At 38.3% G+C, this 20,586-nt stretch overlaps 2 protein-coding genes across 3 annotated transcripts in view; one reads left to right on the forward strand and one right to left on the reverse strand.

Moving 5' to 3' along the window:
• Nucleotides 1–108: 108 nt before the first annotated feature.
• LOC118813547 (caspase recruitment domain-containing protein 19-like) lies at nucleotides 109–12,278 on the forward strand. Of its 2 annotated transcripts, XM_036578937.1 has the most exons (6): nucleotides 109–207; nucleotides 2,547–2,686; nucleotides 6,002–6,158; nucleotides 7,160–7,228; nucleotides 10,329–10,394; nucleotides 10,534–12,276. In XM_036578937.1, the coding sequence occupies exons 1-6, from the start codon at nucleotides 129–131 to the stop codon at nucleotides 10,641–10,643; spliced, it is 621 nt and encodes a 206-aa protein (XP_036434830.1). In that variant the 5' UTR covers nucleotides 109–128; the 3' UTR covers nucleotides 10,644–12,276. The 2 variants fall into 2 exon arrangements, with proteins under 2 accessions (XP_036434830.1, XP_036434831.1); XM_036578938.1 differs by lacking the exon at nucleotides 7,160–7,228 and having other exon boundaries at nucleotides 10,534–12,278.
• A 6,097-nt stretch (nucleotides 12,279–18,375) lies between these two features.
• The window catches only part of LOC118813548 (ninjurin-1-like), a 27,874-nt gene continuing 25,663 nt past the window's right edge, over nucleotides 18,376–20,586 (reverse strand). Inside the window, exon 2 of the mRNA XM_036578939.1 lies at nucleotides 18,376–18,518. Within this exon, the coding sequence (XP_036434832.1) occupies nucleotides 18,376–18,518 (143 nt within the window). The remainder of the gene's footprint in view (nucleotides 18,519–20,586) is intronic.

Here is a 20,586-nt window from a genome sequence, read left to right on the forward strand (position 1 = left end):
GTTACACAGTATAAGAGGTTTAGAAGAACATTTATTAATGAATTAGCATGCGATTTAACACCGTTACTCCAGTGTATTTTGGAACAGCCTGACTCGTCCGAGCTCGGCACATTCCGGCTGATTCCGTCATGGTGCTCCTTCATCTCAGAGTTGAACGAGTGGCGAATCGGCAGTCCGAGAAATTCACCCACAGTTGCACAATGGCAGGTCAGTAAATCCATTGTTAAACCACTTATTGTGAGTTTCGGCGAGTGGCTTAGTTTAGACCGTAGGATTTAGCGCTGTTTGTCAATTTTAGCGCTTTGACTTGTTGCTGACGGTCGGCCGACCTTCGGTCAACTCAGTGAAAGTGTGGGCTGCCGTCGACAAGCACAGATTCGCAGATTTCCAAAACATGAGCCGCAAGAAATTCCGCTCGCGTTCTGTTTGTATATCGCGGGAAGCAGCTCAGACGAACAGCCTGCTTTACTTGAACACTCCCCGAAGTTTAGTAGCGTGGCTGGCATTAGAAGCAGTTTTATACACACATTTACACGAAAGTGTTTCAGCGCTGAATCTTCGACATAGAACGCGCTTTCGCTGTTACTGTATCACAATCTGCCCGAACTCTTCTACAGTAGCTGACTGTAGCCTTTCCCTTAAAGCTCTTGTTACTGGTTATGCCATTTTTGAGGGTTTCTCTCTGCAGCCGGGCTGTTATAAGATTTCTAAACTTGGACGCTAAACCTCTTTGCATTAACTCTGTCCTCACGAAGTAGAGATTCGTGCCAAAGTAGTGAGACAGTAGACATTTAGCAGTTAGCCTAACCCAGCGAAACACTGTAAAGGATTATGATTTGAAAGCAAGCCTAATCCACATTTGGAGAATCTATTCAAACCTGTTGAAATACCCTTGTTCTTGGTTCCTTCTTGTCCAACGTGTTTTTCGTTATTAAATTATACTCTAAAGTCTTGGTTGGCAATTAAAAGCGTGAATGTTTTACCGTACATTGTATGGCCAAAAGTATGTGGAGAACCTTCCTTACTATTGAGTTTAGGAGTTTTAGCCACGCCTGTTGCTAACAGGGGGATAAAATCAAGCACATAGTCATGCAAACTCCATAGGCAAACATTGGTCATAGAATGGGTCATCCTGAAGTGCTCACTGACTTTAAACATGACACTGTCATAGATGACACCTTTGCCACAAGCATGTAGCACATAAACATTGCATGTCCTGTGTTGCATCACTCATTCCAGAGTTGCAAACTGCCTCTAGAAGCAACATCAGCAAAAGAGCTGCATGCCGGGAGCCTCAGGAAATGGGTTTCCATGTCCAAGCAGCTGCACACAAGCCTAAGATCAAAATGCACAATGCCATGCGTCGGCAGGAGTGGTGTATAGCATTTCGCTACTGGACTCTGGAGCAGTGCAAACGTTTTTTAGAGTGACACTTCAGTATGTGGCAGTCTGATGGATGAAACTGGATTTGGCAGATGCCAGAAGAACACTACCTACCAGATTGTACATGCTAACAGTAAAGTTTGGTGGAGGAGGCATAATGGAGTTAACTGCCTGGGGTTGTTTTTCAGGGTTTGGGCTTGTTCACTTAGTACCAGTAAAGGGTGATGTTAATGCTCCAGCATACAAAGACATTTTAGACAGTTATATGCGTCTTTAGACAGTTATATGTGGCCTTTCCTGTTCCAGCATGGCTGAGCCCCTGTGCACAAAGCATAGTTTGATGAGTTTGGTGTGAAGGAACTCCAGTGGTCTGCACAGAGTCCTGCCCTCAACCCCACTGAACACCTTTTGGATGAATTGGACCATCGATTGTGAGCAAGGTCCTCTCGTCTAACAGCAGTGTCCGACCTCACAAATTAAATGAGCTAAAATTTACCCAGACACTCCAGAGTCTTGTGGAAAGCCTTCCCAGTGGAGGCTGCTACAGCCGCAAAAAAACTCCATGGTTTTCCTAATGGTTTTGAAATGGGATGTCTAACAAGCTCATGGGGTGTGATGTATAGGTCCACATACCTTTGGCCATATATTGTAAAATCACCTAAATATAAATTTTCCACAGCAGCAAGCAACCATCAACCACCATATCAACTGTCCCTGCAGATAAATTACATTGCAGACGCAGAACAAACGCTTCCTAAAAACAAAAACAATAACAAAAAAACTTCAGAATTCTGAATGCAAATTTACACCAAAAGTCATTTGAGCCTCAGGTGAACTAGAACAGATGATGTTTCATGGAAGGTCAGTTTTACTTATGTCGTAAATATAGATTTTCAAATAACGATACTTTTACCTGTTTACCTTTGAGAGCTCTGTTCCTGGATAAGAACGTGGTTTAATATGTGCTTTTTCCATTTCGACTTTCTACAAACCCAAAGATAATGTATTTTGCTAAACTGTAAACAGTCATAATTTTCACCTGGACTATTTGTATTTGAGGTCTTTAGTGAAACTGTCTTCTCCTTTCATGATTCTTGATATGTACAAAAATTACCCCTCAAGATGTGATGTATTGTCAAAATACCCTCATCCCCCCTTCTTAGACAGGTACCAGGAACAGCTGCAGCAAGATTCACAGTTCCTCTGCGCTGAGCAGCGCGTGGGCACTGAGCTCCTGGACAAACTTGTCCTCCAGCTGAACCGGATTTACCCTCAGATACTGACAGACAGGGAAGCACAGAAAGTAAGTAATTTCCCAGTAAAAATCCACCCTGTAACTTTTGTAGTTATATATCTTGGCAGACTTCAAAAAAGTTTTTTACCTGAACTTACGAAGAATGGCAGTTTTATTTTCAGGTGCACTTTTGAACACCCTGTCTGCTCTCCATGCTCCATTTTATGAATGATCTAAAGACCTGACAGTGACTGATGTGACTGATTTGTGTGTGCAATTGTTGATGAAATAGCTGTTAGTGGTGTCTTTGTGTTAAGAAGGTCCAGCAGATTTTTGTTCACCAAGAGAGAAGAAAAAGTGGTCCTTTTAAATTGCTTACCTGTTTAATACAATACAATCAATATAAATTGTGGTAGCGCTTTACATTACAGATCGAAAATAAATCGGTCAAGATGTGGTAAATTAACAGGACGTGTTACGGAAAAATAAGTTAGTAATTAGAATAGGTAATAAGTTGGTAATAACTTAATAATAAATTAATGGTAACAATTTGCGCTAACCTAAAAATTGCATGCTAGTTTTGTAGTTGTTACTAAAAGTTAAGGTCAGATGAGGAAAGATTGTAATAATTTCTGTTAGAGTAACAGTATATTGTTAACAGGCCACACAAAAGGAGCATGTAATGTTGCATTTTCCAGTCCTGATTCTGTGTAATCTCAGTACATTTACCTAATCTGTTCCTGAGTTACTACACCTGTCTGCAGGTGGGCCTACATGTATATGTAATACAACAACCATGAGTGATTATAATAAGGCAGTGTTCATAATATAAGTGCAGTCACAGTTTTAGTGCAGTTAGCCACTTTATTCTAAAGAACTGACATCATCACCTGATGTGAAATGTAGTAAATTAGAAACAAGATGAAAAGAAGTTGAGTTTTTTAAATATTTAAAGCATTTTACAGCCTTAATAACATTTAGTTTCACTATAATTACAGCCTGTAACTGTGTCTTGTACATCAAACTGTCCCTGACCATTTATAAGAAATAAAGTATTAAAAAGTGTATTTTACAGCTCTAATACCACATTCTCTTACTGAATTATATAATCGGAATATTATAAAAACTTTAATGATTTAAAAGAATTGGGGTGGTATATTGATAAAGCAGACATTATGCTGAACACCTTATTCCTATAAATGTGGTAAAGTGATTAGCTGAAAATTGTTTGAATTTGACATTATTTTTCATTTTTATTACCAACTGGTTTCCTTTACAATACTAACTTTTAATTTTTAATAATTTATTAACAACTAGAAAATGAGCATGTCATTTTTAGTTTAGTACAACTGTTTGCCCTAATATTACCGTATTGTTACCCACTTATTACCAATCTGTAAAGCACTTCTTCATTTTTTATAGTTGGCTTAGGCTTATTTGCAAGAATTGAAACTAGTCTCTTGTCTAGGGTTGCCAATTAAGCCCTGTGAATGCCTAGACACTTGATCGGTGGCTTGATTTTTTTGTTTTTTACTGAATTTAGAGGACCTGTTGTTATGCTTATGATTTGGCAGTTGTCAAAAGATGTCAGTTCAGCTACAGAACCTCATCTTCTCAGTTGTCACATGGAAAAGCTGCCTGTTACCTAAGCAAATGTCACCAGCAGTGCACCTTCCCAAACAATTGTCTCTTGCTAGTTTTTCTCCTGCTGTGAAGTGTAGGCACTTCCTAGACTACCAGTCCAAGAAGTGTGACCAGTCTTTTGGAGCTGGACACTGCTGGATGACAATTTTACATTCACTTGTACTCAGAAGTCAGTAGTTTTGAGTCAGTACTCCTGATCCTGACTCCTGTTCCCTGATCTGTGGGAAAAAGTGAGAAAATGGTAGAAAATGCATTGTATTGTTAATCTCTGTCTTACAATCAAAGCTACAGTCTGATGGGTTGAGAACTGTTTTTACTTGTTATGTTATTTGCAGTAAACACTACTTTCAGGTTAATCTGCCAAATATGAAAAACCTGAGAGGAACCTGATATTGGGACAGCCCCTCATGTCCTTCATGTTGCTCAGCATACAGTGGCCAACTCCATGCTAAGCATATATTAACTAATACACTTGTGATGTTTGTTTTAAGCTGGAAATTTTTCGTAATTCTTCATGAGAATTTCAAATCTGCGAGTCTCACAGCCCATGATTGAGACTTGAGAAGTATGACTGTTCCTTTGCACATTTCTGGTAATATATTCCTGAGTTCTGAGTACAATGGAACAAGGCATAATTTTGCCGCTCTTTTCTTCCAATGAAAGCACAATTAATTGTATTGTAATGGACAGTAAGTAGCCTCACACTTGTGCCAAGTAACCTTAAATATGCACTTCTAGATTTCTTTGACTGGCTGAGGGATGTAAGCATTTAGATATATGTACTGCATGAGCTAGCACTGCTCCCTACTTCCACCACTCCACATGCTTTTTTTTTTAGCTAGACACAATATTAGTGAATACTAGTATTTGTAATTACACTAAAAAAGATATGTATATTTTACATGAAGGTCCTGACTGAGTAGTTCCCAGTAAAATACTGTAAATGTACAGTACTGGACAGTACTACAGGTGGCATTTACAAATGGCATGAAGTAGGATGTGTATTCCGTGTGTTCATGAATCTGGTCTATGCCATGCTAGAAAAAGCTAATGAGCTAAAATTACAGTTAACCGGTAACACTGGATGCCGGTGAAGACTCGTCACCTTCTACGGATGTTTTCTTCCTCTTGTGCCAGCACGTTAGTTTGTCAGGGAAATATACTTTTTTTTTTACTTAACATTAGCATCAATCTAGCCTATTTAGCGATAAAAGCATCGCTATCTTCACCTTTTCGGTCACATCCTTAACAGTGTGTCCTTCTCAACACATTTCTGAGTAGCAACGTATTATATAGCGTACATGCTTACAAATGCTAGCAAAACCTTTACGTTATATAAAATCAGCATTTTGCTGAATAGTCTTGGACGTCCCTTATATGAATCTCAGGTACACTTACATTATTGCACAAAACCTATTGCGATACTATACACTTTAAAACACTGTAAAAACACATTGGAGGATCAATGATGAGACATGATTATAAATATCCCTGCATTGTTTTAACCAGAATAGTTTACTTTTGCGGGATTACGTGAATACTTCATCAAAACACAAACAGAAAACATTTATATGTAATAGTGATTAGTCCAGACGGCTCATTTGCATACTGCAGCCTTTTGCAATATCATGATTGCTAAGGCCAGTATCACAGTTGTGCAACCCTTCTAGACACCTTTTATAAATGTCTAGACAAGGAGTGGCTCACAGTTCAAACAGGTGCTGTTCTTCTGTCTTATAGTTCCGTAACTTGAGTGTGCCTGCAGCCACACGTTTGGCTGAGTTGCTGAGCCATCTGCAGGGGAAGGGGGAGGAGGCATGTCATGAGTTTTATCGAGCACTTCACCTTCATAATGAAGACCTCTACCTTAGCCTGCCTACTCGTGTGTATCGCAGAGGTAAGAACAACCACATGCACATATTCGTATCCACATAAGTAAGCTCACACAAACATAAATATATACTTAAAATGCAGGCACATTTGACATGAACTTGTGCTTTGCTAACCACAGTTATGAGCTTTGATGTATGTTTTTTTCATTTATTTATATATTTCACATTGTTGTGCATAGTTGAAGGCTTTATCAACAATGGGTGCACCTTAAAGGAATAGTTTGTCAAAAAAATCAGTTTTACATGATTTTCCACTGTATCAGTCAAGACATGTTGGGTGCCCAAAATTAGCTCCCAGAGTTTGAAGGCGGAATAGTACAAGAAAGTGAGACGTTATGCGGATGATAATGTAGTTCCAGCTTTAGCTTAATGCATAAATACGGTCTGTCCATGCCATCTTGCTTGTTTTTTTTAATATGTAATCCCTATAATTGTTATTTTTATATCCATAGCTTATTGATGTAATTTGAAGCAAATGTATAAATAAATTGGCATTTACTTGTGGAAACGGTTTGGGTGACTCTTGAGTTCCAGTGTTTGTTAGCACAGTTTGCCTAGAAGCTCCAGTTCTAAACTAAAGAAGCAAAATTTGGACACAAAACATGTCTTGGCTGATCAGCTGCATTTGGGGTAGGTGGAAAATAATGGAATTTTTTTTCCAAACTATTACTTTAAAGTAGCAAAATTCACTAATTAGAAGAAGTGTCTTGTTACTTTTGGACATAACGTTTATGTTATACAGTATTATAAACTGAGTAAATTTATCTCACAGCAACATATGGCTAATGTCAGACTTGGTAATTCGCCAGAATGAATAGCTGTGGAATACAGGGAGTCCCAGCTGTACAGTATTGCAGTCATATGGTCTCGCTATAGGAGTTTGTTGACAGGAGGCAGGGCAAAGCTATTTCATACACAGCCTTAAGCAACTTACAGTGGATGTGCACTTTTTTTGAACTTACCTTTACGATGCTGACTAACGCCAGCTAATACTGTTTGTCCACAGAGGCCCCAGAACTAAGTGGAACTAACCCTAAACCTTTCCACAAGGAGCGCTGTGTCCTTAACGACAGGGGTAAACCCACACTCACTCACTTACTTGCTCACTCAAATACCTGAAGTTGCACCAGGAAGGGACAAATGAGTCACTTTTCCACCTTCGGTGGCAGTTTACACAAATACATTTGCATGTCAGCAAAGGAGGTCATGGATAAATGTGATAAAACAGCTGCTGCTGTTTGTAACGTTTTGTGCTTTTAGCCATAATCAGTAGAGTCTGCAACTAGCATGCCAGACAACAATGAAATGTGCACTTTCAGACAGTAAAACATTCAGTATGTAGCTTGTCTTGTTCTAAATAATACATATTTATGTATATAAAATTTAAAAAAGTAAATGCCTTAACAGATAAAATTGTAAATCAGGACATATTTTTTAGCAAGTCTGTTGTCTTTTTTGAATTTTATTACAGTGCTAAGAAAAAGTAAGTGAATCCTTTTGAATTTCCTAGTTTTCTGCAGTAATCGGTTATAAAATGTGATCCATTACACATCTAGACAAACACAATTTGCTAAAACTGAAAACATGCAATTATAATTGTTTATGTGTTTATTATCCACACCCATTAAACATTCACAGTGCTGATGGAAAAAGTATGTGAACCCTTAGATTTAATAACTGGTTAAACCTCCTTTGGCAGCAGTTACCTCAAGCAAGCGCTTCCATTAGCTGCGTATCAAACATCCCTTAAAAAGCTGGTTTAACTCACCCATGTTTTTTGGATGTCTGATGTAACCAGCTCTTGTGAGGTCATTCCACAGCATCTCTATTGGGTTAAGGTCTGGGCTGTGACTGGGCCATTCCAGACTGCCAGTTTTGTTTTTTTAATCCATTCTGCAGTAGATTTACTTAGAAATTCTTATAATTAGTATTTGATGTTTGGGGTTGTCTTGCTGCATCACTCAGCTTCTACTGAGCTTCAGCTGGTAGACAGCCACACCGACATGATCCTGTAGGATACTTGAATAATCTTGATGATGATGGCAATTGGCAGCAAAGCAGCCCCAAATCAAGATGCTCTCTCCACCATATTTCATCGTTAGGATGTTGTTTTCATGTTGGTATTTAGTGCTCTTTGTACATCATAAATATTGCTTTGTATTCTTCTTGAACAGTTAAGCCTTAGTTTCATCAGTCCACAAAACGTTTTCCCAGTAGCATTTTGGAATATCAAGGTACTCACTGGCTAACTTCAGGTGTGCAGCGGCTTCCACTGCGGTGTCTTTTTATGCACACCATGCCTGTTAAATGTTTTTCGTATGGACTCATGAACAAAGATACTGTAGACTAATAAATACCTAAACTCTTTGAGATTACTTTGTAACCGTTTCCAGCATTATGCAAATCAAATAATGCATAATCACAGGTTTTCTGAGATTTCTTTTTTTGTGAGGCATAGTTCACATCAGCAGAGGCTTCTTGTGAATAGCAAACTCAAAATGTTTGAGGAGTTTTTATAAGTCAAAGTAACTGAAACCCACACCAGAGACGTTATAAAGGAGGAGACAGGGCACTGGTTTGTAAAATGATTGGGAAAGCTCGTCACGCTCAACATGGCATCTGTTTACGGAGGAAACGCCCCTCAGTACAAACAGCCAATCAGCTTGCTGGTTATGTCACAAATGGAAAAAGTCCCCCTCAGCTGTGGAGATCTGTGCAAACGCAGTAGCCAGAACAACCTGAGAGAACTACAATACTACAAACACTAGCCTTGAGGTTTATGTTTTTAGGTCTTTTCCCATTCAAAGAGATAGGAGCCTGGTCTGACTGGAAACAACTACCTGGTGGCGTTGCCAAGATGGCCCCAGGGTGAACAAACCTTCCTACAAGGACGTTGCCCACATTTTCAATCTCATTTCATTGTTTGATCTAGGTTTGCTAATTCCTGACTATGTCTTTGTCCTAGGGGTTCTCATACTTTTTCCAACATATACGGTGAATGTTTGAATGATGTATTTAAAATGGACCCAAACATTGCATAGTTTTTTGTGTTATTAGGTTAAACAGACTTTGAATATTTTATATTTTAAAATGACTTTCTACATAAATGCAGGTAATTTGCAAAGGGTTTAAGTACTTTTTTCTTGCCACTGTATTTTTGTTCTTTAACATGAGAACCATATCAAACCAAAGCTGTCTTTGTTCCTCTGTTCTTTCCTCTTGCATTAATCAGCTATATAGATTTAGGGAAATGATTGCCGTGTGGGAAGGAAAATAAATAAATAAGTAAATGAATAAATAAACACAAACAGAAAAAAATGTTGCTATCATTACACAATCACAAGAGAGCATAGAAGAGTGCTGTCTTAAATGTTATGGTCAAATTTGATGTTTCCACATATATTTTTGTACACAAAATGAAAGACCTTCGTCAGTTTTTTCCCTCTACGTATGTTTCTTTTACCAGATCTAGTCTCAGTTCTGATTAATACATTATACATAACATTATCTCTATGTTCTGCTTTTTTTTAAATATCTCCATTCTAAAGTCTTAACCTTTTTAAAAATTCTGTGAATACACTGTAGAAAGTGGCTTGTTGGATTTACATAAAAAAATTACTTCATGTGGTAACATGTAAATTAACTAGTTTTATTCAACCTAAATAAATACTTTGCATGAATGATTCTTTCAATCAGTGTAGTTTTTTGAGGTGGAATAAAACTGGTTCAATTGCTTGTTACTACATGAAGTAATTTTTTTTAAGTCCACTTTTTACAGTGTACATATTGTGATATTGTCATAGATACTGCATTCATTCACACAGCATCAGAAATTGTGCACAGCAACTTAAATTCTGCACTAAAATTTGCAGAAAAATGCCATATTTAAGTTTGTTCCCTGTGGAGAATCTGTTCATTTATTTTTACTCAGAAAATCAACAAAACGTGTAATGTGACAGGGGGTATTTAAACTTTTGCCTACATCTGTAGTAAGGTAGCTGTGACTGTGCTGCTAATCAGACTGCATGCATTCCAATGTGTGATCTTCAGGTAGCCTTTCGCTTTTTTGACATTTCTTTGAGAGTGTTTAGCCTTTCAGTTTGTCCTCTTTTATCCTCTTTTTCTTCTTCCTGTTTCCACACCTCATTTTCTGTCTTTTTCTCTCATTTTCCCAGGTCCTCTTTTCTTCCTCTGTTGTTTCAGCATAGCTTTGGGGCTGGCTTTACTTCACTACCATAGGGGTAAGGCCTATGGTGTTTAAAATTAATTAATTAATCAGTTGATTGATTCATTCATTGATCAATTTATTCGTTCATTTATTTATATTCTTTCTCTCTTTCTCTCTTTATGTCCTTTTATTACACATTCTGTCTTTTTCAGAGGGAAAGATTGTAACTGGTTCTGTCCTCAGCTGTACGACGTTTGGACTTGGCCAACATGCTAGGCAGATACTTCTGTCCTGCTCAAACAGTGGAACCAAGATGGAATGAAGACAGACGAAGAAGAAGCTCCTACTCATCCCAGGACAGACATCCTGTAATTTCTGTTATGCCAAACCAGGTTGAGCAAAGACTGTTGTCAGCTATTTACCAAACAAAATCTGTGTACATTCTGTAAATAATGTTTTAGAGGGCAGGTAACTTACTGAGGTTAGTTTTAATTCCAAATATTTGACACTAGTTTGTTCTAAGAACAAATGTAGTCTTTGTATGCTCTTTAAAAGAGTGTAGGTTTAGACTGCCTGATTTAAAACCTTGTAATGTGTTTAGGTTTTCAGTTACTCAGCAAGGTCACTCCCATTATTTACTCGCCTGTGGGCTTTGATAGATACATCGTGGCATAGAAATGAGGCCATCATACCTGACCACTTTATTTACAGTTAACCCAGTACTGTAAGGAACTCATTTTTAATGTTGAATAACCAAGTACTCACATGCTGATCAGTGCCTTACTCAGGGGCAGATTTAGTGATTCTGGGCTCTAGGCAAAAGAGAAGAATGGGGCCCCCTGGATGTACATTTTAAATTAGTGGCGCATCTGTCTGCACTGCAGAAAATGATATCTTGGCAAGTGAAATTATCTTAAATCTAGTAGTTACATGTAATATTTCTCATTTTGAGAAATACTGAAATATTATAGATTATTTATCATTTCCTTCTCATTTTGCTTGTTTTAGGAAAAAAAGCTTTAAACAAGCAAAATTGTAGCATCACGTAACTACATGGAATAGTTCATTATAGCTAGTCCCCGGGGGCTGCATTCAAATTACTGAAAATAATCACTATGGTTATTTTTTAAATGTATATATTTTGGAATAGATTATTTAATGTCAACACATACAGTATATCTTTTTATATACTATAAATATAGTATAATTTATATAGTATAATTTGTATTTTCATGGGGCCGTTGGCTGCTGGGGGCTCTAGGCAGCTGCCTTCCATTGCCGAGTGCAAAGACCGCCCCTGGCCTTACTAGCTTACACCTTTAGAGGGATAATTCTTTATTTTGATTGGTCAAAAAGGCCTACCATCCCCACAGATACGCTCCATAGGCTGTAGTTCAGATGTTTGTTGCAGTTTGAATGGTGCTCTTAAGCTGATAAACTACTCAACTAAACTCCTGAACTTCTGAATGTCATCTTCATAAATAAAGTTTAGTGGGTAAGAACAACCTTGAGTTTGATTCCGCAGAAAGAACTGTCTTTAAATGGTTAAATGGAACTGTTTAAAAGCTATGGGCAGCTTCTACTGTTCAGAAGCTCTGGACAGCTTCTTTCAGTTGATGTTAGGTTAGGTAGGCTGAAGTTTCTCTCGACTCCCTTGAGAACACCATAAAAACAACGTCTTTCTACAGTTAACAATAAAACCTTAACATGTTTACTCCTGCTGCCCATCATACAAAAAAACACTAATAACTGATAAAAGACTGGTAACTGTTGTAAGATGCTGCAGTCATGGAACAAGACTGCAGCCTGGTCAAGTTTTGTGCTGTTTTTCCTTATCCTCTCTCTCTAAACATTGCACTCATGTCTACAGCTATGAATAAAATGTTCAGCCTTGTCATCGCTACTAATGTCGGTTTGTTAAATGCGACTCGACTCATTAATACTGACTCTACTGAGGCTGATGATAAGAAAGGTATTAGGACTGCATTTTAGTCACAGCCCTGTGTTCTGTGTTAGAGAGATCTGAGGGTGTTCTCACCCACAACTCACTTGTCTCTCTCTCTCTCTCTCCTCTCTCTCTCTCTCTCTCTCTCTCTCTCTCTCTCTCTCTCTCTCTCTGGTTTGGCATTTTGAGATTTAATCACCTATGCTTGAATTTTTAGGCTTAATTGTGTAGTACTGTGGTCCCTGGTGGGAGTAACGAAAAGCTTAGAGGGTCTGGTGTGGGTGCTGGTGCGTGTCTGTCATTGTTCCCAAATTCTGTGGATTTCATGAAGACCACCATGGATTATTAAACTTTCATTTGGTCTTGAAAGGGGGAGTGGTGTAGATTATCTCCCTTAATCAAATGCCTATTTGTTAATATCTAAAATATTTAAGTATACATCTTGATGTCTTCAGTACAGTGTGATCTCAGTATACGGTTAAGTGTCATCAGTGTTGTGTAGTCACCACAGTGTAATTCTAGTATACACCTAAATATCTTAGTTAAGTGTTCTGTAGTCAGTGTAGTTAGTGTAGTCCTACCAGGGTTGGCCAGAATGCACCAGGAGTAAAAGTAGAGAAAGAACAGCGTTTCTGCTTATATCTCGAAAAACTGGGTGACTGTTTTTATCAGGAGACTGTGTATACTTGTTTTATTCTGTTCTAAAGTGTGTACCTGGATCAAAGTGCATGTTGAATGCACTTTAAGTTAAGCCTACAGCCAGTTTAGCCAATGAAAAGTCACAGTGCTGCAGCAGGTCCTGCCCACCCAGTTTCCATGGTTATAACTGTCAATGAATTGAGTTTGAAACATGGAATCAGCCAAGAAACTCTGCAATCGTTGAGAAAAGTGGTGTTTCGCTTTCTGATTCTCCTCAAATCTTGGTGCCATTTATTTGCATGTCTAGTCTACTCAGTGTAATTGAAATTATTTGATTTTTCATGTGTTTATTGCTGAAAATTTCATTCAGGGGACTTTAAAATGTCCACTATGATTTAGTTAGCATACTAGGTAATGTGACTCAAATATAAGGTAGTGTAATGATTACTGATACCCAGCTAGCTAGCCTGCTAATGTCAGCCATTCAATGTGAACTAGGTATCAAAATATAAATATATATAGTGCAAACATAACTGGACACTGAACATTTTTGACAGTCTAGATCACATAATGCAGAATTCTTTCTGAAATCAATGGTCATTTCCTATTTTTTTGGCTTCAGGTTGTTAGCTCCACACCATGACATCGAGCACTTTACCATTGTTGTTTGAGATGAGACTACTATGAGCTACTTGTTCTGTGCACCTAATTAACACATTTTGCTTTTGTTTTGTTTTCCTGTCACCTCCACCCAACCGATGGATCTGCTGTATCTATCACCACTTACTGTTCCAGGACCTTATCATTTACCAATTTAGCCCTATGTGGGGGGACCATATTTCGCACCTTGGTTAACAGTTGACAGAGGTACATCTGGCATTATGACCCCAAACATGAAATTTAACCACTGTTGCCAGTATAATTTGGTTTAGTCCATTTCACAATGAGCTATTTCCACCCCTGCTGACTGAATACGAGTTATCCACCCAGATGTACCGCCAACCTCTATGTGTACAAACACTGATTTGATCTGGTAGCCTACTTTACTGACAATAATCAGAATCACTTGCATCGAGTATGTTACACATATTAGGAGTTAGTTGTGGTAAGTGCACACATATATATGTAACATACTGAACAGACCAGACAAGTACACAGACTATTATGTAATATCTAACTTAAAAACACAATAATGGAACGCAGAATGAAGAATAAGAAAGAACAAAGAACTGTAAGAGGAGCTGAAGGTATGCCAGAAAATCTGTACACATGCAGATATGAATATCTATACATATGCAGAAGATGTACAACTATTATATACAGCATATTACAGAATATTCATAATTACATGAACACTTGTAAAAATGAACATTTGTACAGTTGTGCAAATCAGCATTATGGTACAGAGGAGTTTTGTTGCTTTCAGTTTTCCACTGTGATTAATGAGCACTGCGGCTCTGAGAAAAAAGCTGTTAGCATGTCTGATTACGCTGGTTTAATTGGCTCTGAATCTTCTACCAGAGGGAAGTGGCTGGAAGTGGTGATGTCAAGGGTGAGAAGGGGTCAGCTGTAATTTTGCCAGCACACTTCATGACCCTGCTGTTGTAGATGTCCTGAAGCGTTGGCAGACAACAGGCAGTGATGCTCTCCTCTGTCCTGATTATGTGTTGATGTTTGGTTCATTATTGTTAGCTGGAGGAACCAAACCAGATGGATATGGGTTATGTGAGGATGGACCTGATGATCACTGGTATTTCTACCTCAGGAACACCTCCCAGATACTAAATTCACTACACAGCACAGAAACTGGAAACCATACATTTTAACTTGACTTTTTAAAGAACAAAACATAATTGTCTGCTTTAGTTTTGGCAAAGTAGAAAGAAACACAATTTCAAATACTGCAATCGATCAAATGCTTTCTCACAAATTTGAGGCAAAAAAAAACACCAAAATAATACTCAAGGAATGAATCTTTAAAATACAAAATGAAAACCTAATAAATTTCCAGATTAAAAAACAGCGAATTTTGCTGATTTTAATGGAACAATCTCAACCTCTGGATACCTGGAGTAACTAAACAAACAAGGCCGGGTATTCAAGGTGTCAGTTACATAGTAATCTGTTATCAGATGTTTCCATGACACTACTGATTACAAACACTAAACCTTTATCTACAAACTTTAGTCTAATTCAGTTTGAAATAGCTGAGTTATTAGCCTTTTCTAGAGATGTCATAAAACTGTAGCTTCTGCATCAGCTTGTGGCCGCAATGGAAGGATTTTTCTATGTTTGAGCCCTGAATACGTTGAGAAATCTGAAAAATCAGCTTAATGGAAGAAGAGCCCAATGTTTTCACTTCCAGAGATACACTAAATGATGACAATATCTTGTCCAATTTTGGAACAGTGCTTCTTGCTGATGTCGACTGAACAATTTCAACCTCTGAATACCCGGAGTACGTGAACAAACAAAGGCTGCTATTCAAGCTCTCCAATTGTTTTGAACTTCAAGAGCTGAAGAGCAACCCTTGCGCGTTAGATTAACCATCAGCAAAATTATGAAGTGACAGAGGAATCAGCCAATCACGTTGATTTACAACGAGTGGGATAAACGCAATTTGCATGTTTATTTTTTTTTGTTATGTCTCAAGAGAGACAAGTTGATGCTCTCAAGGCATGCCACTCCAGTGTTTCTGCTAGAATGTTTTTTCAGCAGCGATGGGATGCCCATTCTCTAGGTTAGCTGGACCATTATTTCACAATATATAATAATAATAATAATACAAATAATAATAATTGGCCATGGAGTTCAATAGAGAATAACATTACATTGCAAATGTTCTTCTAAACTGTAAAACATATCTAACACAATGTTACCAAGTGTAATCCACCTTTCTCTCTCCTCTCCTCTCTCTGTCTTTCTTATTTCTTTCTCCCGTATATCACTAGGCACAGGAAGACCTGGTTGGGTGTCACCACATGTCTCCACTTTCTGTATCTGTCATTTCAAATGTAAAGCCCTCTGCAGAGTTTTGTAATTGCGACTTTGTGAAGTTTCAGAATATTTTGAAGCAGCAGCAGCAATAGCGGAAATACTGTACTTCAGCCACTAGGATTTAATGTTTGTCAGACTACCTGTTGCTACATATTATTTGTTAGTGAAGTTACTTATCATGCAGGTTAGATGATTACAGTTAGAAGAGCACAGGTTTAGTTCCTGACTTCTTGCTGCACTCCAGCCATTGAATAGATTTGTTCAATTCCATCAGCAGCACAGCTGTATAAATTCTTTGAAGGCTTGAAGAGTCGAAATAGGTGTTGGATGGTAACTGTAAATAATGAAATTCCTCCAGGAGAGCTTTTGGATGCTCCACTACATATGATATTTTAAAAACCTGGACATGTGAAGTTCAAGCTCAATGATACTTTTAATCACCCTGACTGGAAACTACAAATGTAAATGTGTATGCACAGACTGTTCTGTTGGGTTCTGTTCATAGTCACTTATAAGATAAGTGCACTAGGAAGCAGAACTAGGGCTATTTTTCTAAGTGAATGCCAAATGTGCCATCGTTAATGAACTCGGTTAGCTGGAGTCTGAAAATCAATGGGTTAGTGTTGGATTCATTTGATATTTCCTTGATACAGGTAAGCAGCCTAATGTTACAGCATAAGCAGCTAGCTAACTAGTTTGGTGGGGTGTGTATAGGAGGCTAAAGAGGATGCGCCGTGGGCCCCCCTCCACTGTGGGCTACAGTGCAGTGTGACTGCCCCCCTGCTCTCCTAGTAGTCACTGCCTAGCTCTAAGAGTCTCGCTATTGGAAATTACACATCACACCTGCTGCAACCACATAAATGTGATTAAAGAGTAACTACACCCTAAGACCTTTTTTTCATTAATAGCTGAAATGCATTGTTCTATAATAATTTACACCAGCCTTGCTTTAAATGTGAAAACATCTTCCCAAACTGTAAAAATAACTATTTTATCATGGTCACTTTCCGCTCTGCAGCACCACTCTGGTTCAACTCTGCTATAAGTGCGGGTGACGTGTCTTCATACCAAAGTACGATGACATGTCACCGTATGCAAATCAGTCAACCAACGTTACTGCCTCCTGATGACACCCTAATTGTGCCCAGATGTAGGGAGATGGCTCTGCTCATGCTGCGCTCGTAAATATGAAACCATACGGGCCTAGTGCGAGGGAGAACATCGGCACCATTTTGGATGTCATCTCATCATATTTAGCGTGTTATTTAGTGTTCTAGTTGGTTAATACTGGTAATTCTTAGTTATTGTATTTGTAGATAATGTAGTTTTTAGCCTTTCAGACTTAACTAGCCTTATACTGATAACGTTTATCATATAATTAGGTAATCTGACAAACCGATTAGGTGAGGATTCTTAAGTCTCCCTATGGCTCCTGATAAGAGTCATAAACAGCTTGCAGAACATAAGGATTTAGGGCCACTGCAGCAAACCCCGGATGACAGGTGAAACAGTGTACGACCTCAACCTGGTCACATCTGTGAACAACCTGTTTGGTATGAAACAGTCTCCCTGTTATACTTCTGTGGTTGGGTTAGCTTTTTTTCTGCTTTGACTTTTAACACACCTCGGCCACTGCCCTACTGCAAATGTTCTCAACAAGTGAAAGATTTGTACAGTGCCCAAAAGTCCACCTGTAAAGAAAGAAAAGGTACCTTAATGGCCTAATGGAAGTCTGTTTTTTATTTTTTATTCGGATTTCAGTACATCTAAGAAATCAGGACTCGGATACGGCCCAATGTGCCTCTCCCATTTTTGAGCATTTTTCAAAGTTGAGCCAGGGGTGGAGTTAGCTGGAAATAGTGGGTGTAGTTCTCTTTAAATATTGACGTCCTGAGAAGGCCAGCATGTATCAGGAACTTCATATGTTCGTACACACGTACATATGATAAATTCATCATGTTTTTGTTCCTCAAAAGTAAATTTGCCTCATTTTAATATGTGTAGAGAGTGTATTGCACATGTGCATTGTGTAAATGGATCCACTTAATTGATTTTATGCAACATAATCATTTTGGCAGTGGTTTTGAATAGATTCTCAGAGAATCCCGTATCAGGTGATATGTACAAAGATCACGTCTCATTTTTGGTTTTGCTCATGTCACAGAGTGAAATGTGGGAAAGCTAATATTCAGTATTTAATAAAACACTAACATTTCCCTTGCAAAGAAGCACATGTGGCTGTCTTAAGCATACACACACACACACACACATATTTTATCTTTCTGGGTTAATTTAAATCAGAATTACAAAAATGATTTCTCATTGTATATTTGTAGTGTACCATGGTCATCAATTACATTTACTATTGTGTCATGTATTTTCATGTACTTTGCAAAAAGGATCAATTGACTTGCTGTATGCAGGTCATAATGGAACATTAGGTGGTGTTTACCTGTATATTTGAATGCCCACATCATGAATTCTGGTTAGGCCGTTGAACCCCGAATGCTGTAATGAAGACATTGATTACCACAATGATGAAGACACAGCCTGTGGCAATATTCTCCACGATGTTTAGCTGGCGATGTTGCTCTTCGTCATTCAGATTCCACTTCACTAAAACAAATGACAAACATTGAAAACAAAGACACAGTTAAAGCCTGGACCTAATTTCATTTGTGTGGAAAATGAAGTGGAAAAATTGAGTGAGCAGTAAGAAATACTCTATAACAGGGTGACAAGTAAAGAGAGAAGCAAATGTGATGACAGATAATGGCAGACCTCCCCTTTTTCAAGAGATACTATAACCATTCAAACAGAAAGATGTGGGTCTTGTATGACTGGAAATGAACTGGCAGCTGAACGGACAGACCTTCAATAAGCAATTTGTTATCATATTCAGTAACTAGGTTGTCTGCTTTTGGTTGCACATTTGATTGAATGTTGTAGAGATTGCTATGCTGGTTTTTCTAGCAAGGCAGACATTACATCAGATGCTTTTATTTTCCTGTGTCAAAGATGTGTTTTTGCGTTTGAACCTGCCTTGGGACAAAATACAAGGGTTGCATTGATAGTCTTGCTAACTTGTTGGGTCGTTTGCACCAAAAGAGATTGGCTATGGTTCGTTATTTGTATATTGCTGCAGTCATAGTCTAGAGAAAGCATAAAAACATACATTAGTCTTTCTTTGGTGATGAGGATGGGGTCATCCCTTTGTTAATTTGCTCAGTTTGTGGAAAACACCATGTTTTAAACCTGTGCAACTAACAAAAAGAGAATTTCTAATATATCATTATAACAGGCGCATTTTTGTCTCGTTCTAAAATACTTTGAATAGAGACATGAGTGCTTGTTTTAGAGTGTAGTTTGTATTTTTATATTTTAAAAATCTTCAAAAGCTGGCTATTTTGGGGGCACATGGCTTAAATACAGGCAGGCTGAGCTTCAAAGGCAGAAAGTCTATGCAAAGCTGGAGGCCATTTCTGAACCCCAAGGCAGTCTAAATATTGTTTAAAAAAAAACTTTAAAAAAATAATCTAGCATAAAAATGAAGCTTTTATAAACCATCATTCTCCCACTCTGTTTCTGTGATAAAACTCAGTGTGTGACTGTGGATGTGACACAATTAGCTAATTGGAAATAATGGTTCGCAAACCAGGTTATAGAATGATAAAGAGGGAGGAGTGATTACCTCATCACTGCAGAAAACTGTATAAAAATGGGAACCCTGTACACTAAGTTTTGCATTGGATACTGGAACCATGCCCAGGCTGTATGCTTTGTGCTGAGCCTGAGTAAAGATTGAAGCCTTTTTTCTGTTTCAACTTAACCCAGCATCTGAAGTCTTTTTTGAAAGTCCATTATGGAAAGATTGTTTGGTGTGAGTTATCAACTGAGGCACAGTACTGGAATGCAATGCAACAATTAAAGCATGACAACAGTCCTTAGAACGGTAGTAGCTTGCCATGGCCTGATGGACTGTGCACTTTATCCCCTTTGGCTCAAACGCAAGTTTGCAAAATTCCTTCGGAGGGACACAGATTGCATTTGCTGGGCTCATGTGTCCATGTTGGTGGCAAGTTAAGTGCCATGACCGTAAGCCCAGGGTGTCCACTGCTGTCCACAGAGGGATGGTGTGGCTGTAGGTAGGTAGGTAGGTAGGTAGGTAGGTAGGTAGGTAGGTAGGTAGGTAGGTAGGTAGGTAGGTAGGTAGGTAGGTAGGTAGGTAGGTAGGTGGGTGGGTAGGTGGGTAAGTGGGTGGGTAGGTAGGTTGGTGGGTGGGTGGGTGGGTAGGTAGGTAGACAGATAGATAGACAGATAGATAGAACTTTATTGATCCCAATGGGAAATTGCAGTGTTACAATAGCAAGGCATAAAATTTCACCTAAACTTACAAACATTAGGTAGACATAAAAATAGCCATAAATTAGGCAGAATTTAAAAAATAGATATAAAGGTATATAATAGGAATAAAAGTATATCAACATATTTACATAGCATATGAGACAGATTTGTTGTGTTTACATGAGAACAGGTATGCACTAAGTGGTACAAGGTAGTCACAACACAATGAGTATAAACATAACTAGGAATGGCAGCAGTCTTTATGGTCCAAAGTGCGCAGTTAGAGCTTCATTACAGTGGAGGTTATGATATATTGCACAGTGTGTATTAACAAGAGAGA

Source organism: Colossoma macropomum, unplaced genomic scaffold (assembly GCF_904425465.1).
Source record: "Colossoma macropomum unplaced genomic scaffold, Colossoma_macropomum, whole genome shotgun sequence".
In the NCBI taxonomy this organism is placed as follows: domain Eukaryota; kingdom Metazoa; phylum Chordata; class Actinopteri; order Characiformes; family Serrasalmidae; genus Colossoma; species Colossoma macropomum.